This window comes from Talpa europaea (genome assembly GCF_964194135.1).
Source record: "Talpa europaea genome assembly, chromosome: 4".
Lineage (NCBI taxonomy): Eukaryota > Metazoa > Chordata > Mammalia > Eulipotyphla > Talpidae > Talpa > Talpa europaea.
Genome location: NC_140070.1, coordinates 143,643,468 through 143,645,058, shown reverse-complemented (window position 1 = coordinate 143,645,058; position 1,591 = coordinate 143,643,468). Strand labels below are relative to the sequence as shown.

At 55.8% G+C, this 1,591-nt stretch overlaps 1 protein-coding gene across 1 annotated transcript; it reads right to left on the bottom strand.

The window, feature by feature from the left end:
- Positions 1 to 238: 238 nt before the first annotated feature.
- KCNJ15 (potassium inwardly rectifying channel subfamily J member 15) lies at positions 239 to 1,372 on the bottom strand (the record flags this gene model as incomplete). Its single annotated transcript, XM_084232367.1, has 1 exon — positions 239 to 1,372. The coding sequence occupies one exon, from the start codon at positions 1,370 to 1,372 to the stop codon at positions 239 to 241; it is 1,134 nt and encodes a 377-aa protein (XP_084088493.1).
- Between the last annotated feature and the right edge of the window lie 219 nt (positions 1,373 to 1,591).

Here is a 1,591-nt window from a genome sequence, read left to right as displayed (position 1 = left end):
CATTTGGGAAGATTTGAATTTTGAAAGTTCAGGTTAAATGAAGCATTTCAAGGGAACCCTCTCGACGGTGGAAATGTCCATTCAGCTCCCAGGCCAAAGGAAAAGACGCATGGGGATGTTGTGTCATTTGTAGAGTTAGTGCCTTCGGACGTGTCCATGTTCACAGTGACCTTGCCTGTGGAGGGAGCACAGGGGTGGAAGCAGCTGGCAGCCAAGCCCAGGGACCCCGCCCGCGCCGTCACACGTTGCTCTGCTGCAGCAAGAGAGTTCTCAGCTCTCTCTCCCGCTGGTCCTCCTGCCTGTACTTCTCCTCCAGTTTCTGCTTCTCAGAATCCGCACAGTAAAAGGTGCAATCTGGGCTCTTCCGGATCTGCTCAAACTGACTGAAGTCGGCCACATACTTTCCGTTTTTGGAGAGAGACACCACGGGCACGAACTCGAAGCCCCAGTAGATCTCCTCGGGGATGTAGGAGGTGCGGCTCTGGCAGACGGCACTGGTGGACTCCACGGTGGCGTTGAGGAGCACCACCAGCTCAAACTCCTTCTCCTTCAGGTTTTGGGGGGTGAGGTCTCTGAGGGGGCTCGTCTCATCCAGCACATGGTAGAACGTCATGGGCAAGATGAGGAAGGGGCTCTCGGAGGAGGAGTCCACGTGGAATTTGACGGTGGCCTGGTTGAGGAGGATCCGCTCCCCCTCCTTGGTGACGTGGGTCTGAAGGAGCTTACCCGAGAGCTGGCACTGGATCAGGAGGCTCTTCCTCATGTTGGCCACCTGGATCACCAGGCACAGCTTCCCGTTCTGCTTGGTGATGACCGCACAGTGGCTGAACTTGATGGTCTCCGCCCGCTTCTTGGGTCTGGCGATTTTAGCCAGAAAGGTGCCAGTGATGAAGATCTCGATTAAGGTCGTGATGACCAGCTGGGCCACCAACAGGAAGATGGCATGAGGGCATTCCTCCGTGATGGAGCGGACTCCGTAGCCGATGGTGGTTTGGGACTCCAGGGAAAAGAGGAAGGCCCCCGTGAGGGAGTCCACCTTCATGATGCAGGGGGTGTGGTTGGAAATCTGCTTGTTGGGCTCTAAGTCACCGTGGATGAAGGCGATGGCGTAGTAGATCACTCCGAAAAGGAACCAGGTCATCACGAACGTGGCTGCAAACAGGGTCAGCTTGTATCTCCACTTCATGTCGATGACCGTGGTCCACAAGTCTTGAAGGTAGAGTAGGTATATGCCGTCCACTTTGTCGATACGCACATTGCTGTGTCCACTCTTGGACATGACCCGGGGCCTGCTGGTCTTGGGCCCGGCACTGGCAGTGCGCTTCACCAGGGGCGTGCTGGACACGCCAATGTGAATGGCGTCCATGGTCATGCCTTCGGGGCCACCTAAGGACATGACAAGGAGGCAGAGTTCATTACGGTCATGGGATGGAACTTCCGGAGAATCAAAGTGGAAGAGTCACATGAAATAAGAGTGAATCTGTGGGTGCATCCAAGGAAGAGGAGAGCCCTGCAGGCCAGGGAGGCAGTAGGGGGCGGGAGGTGCATCATCTTTGCAGACAAGCAAGCTGAGTTAAATGCTGGCACCAAT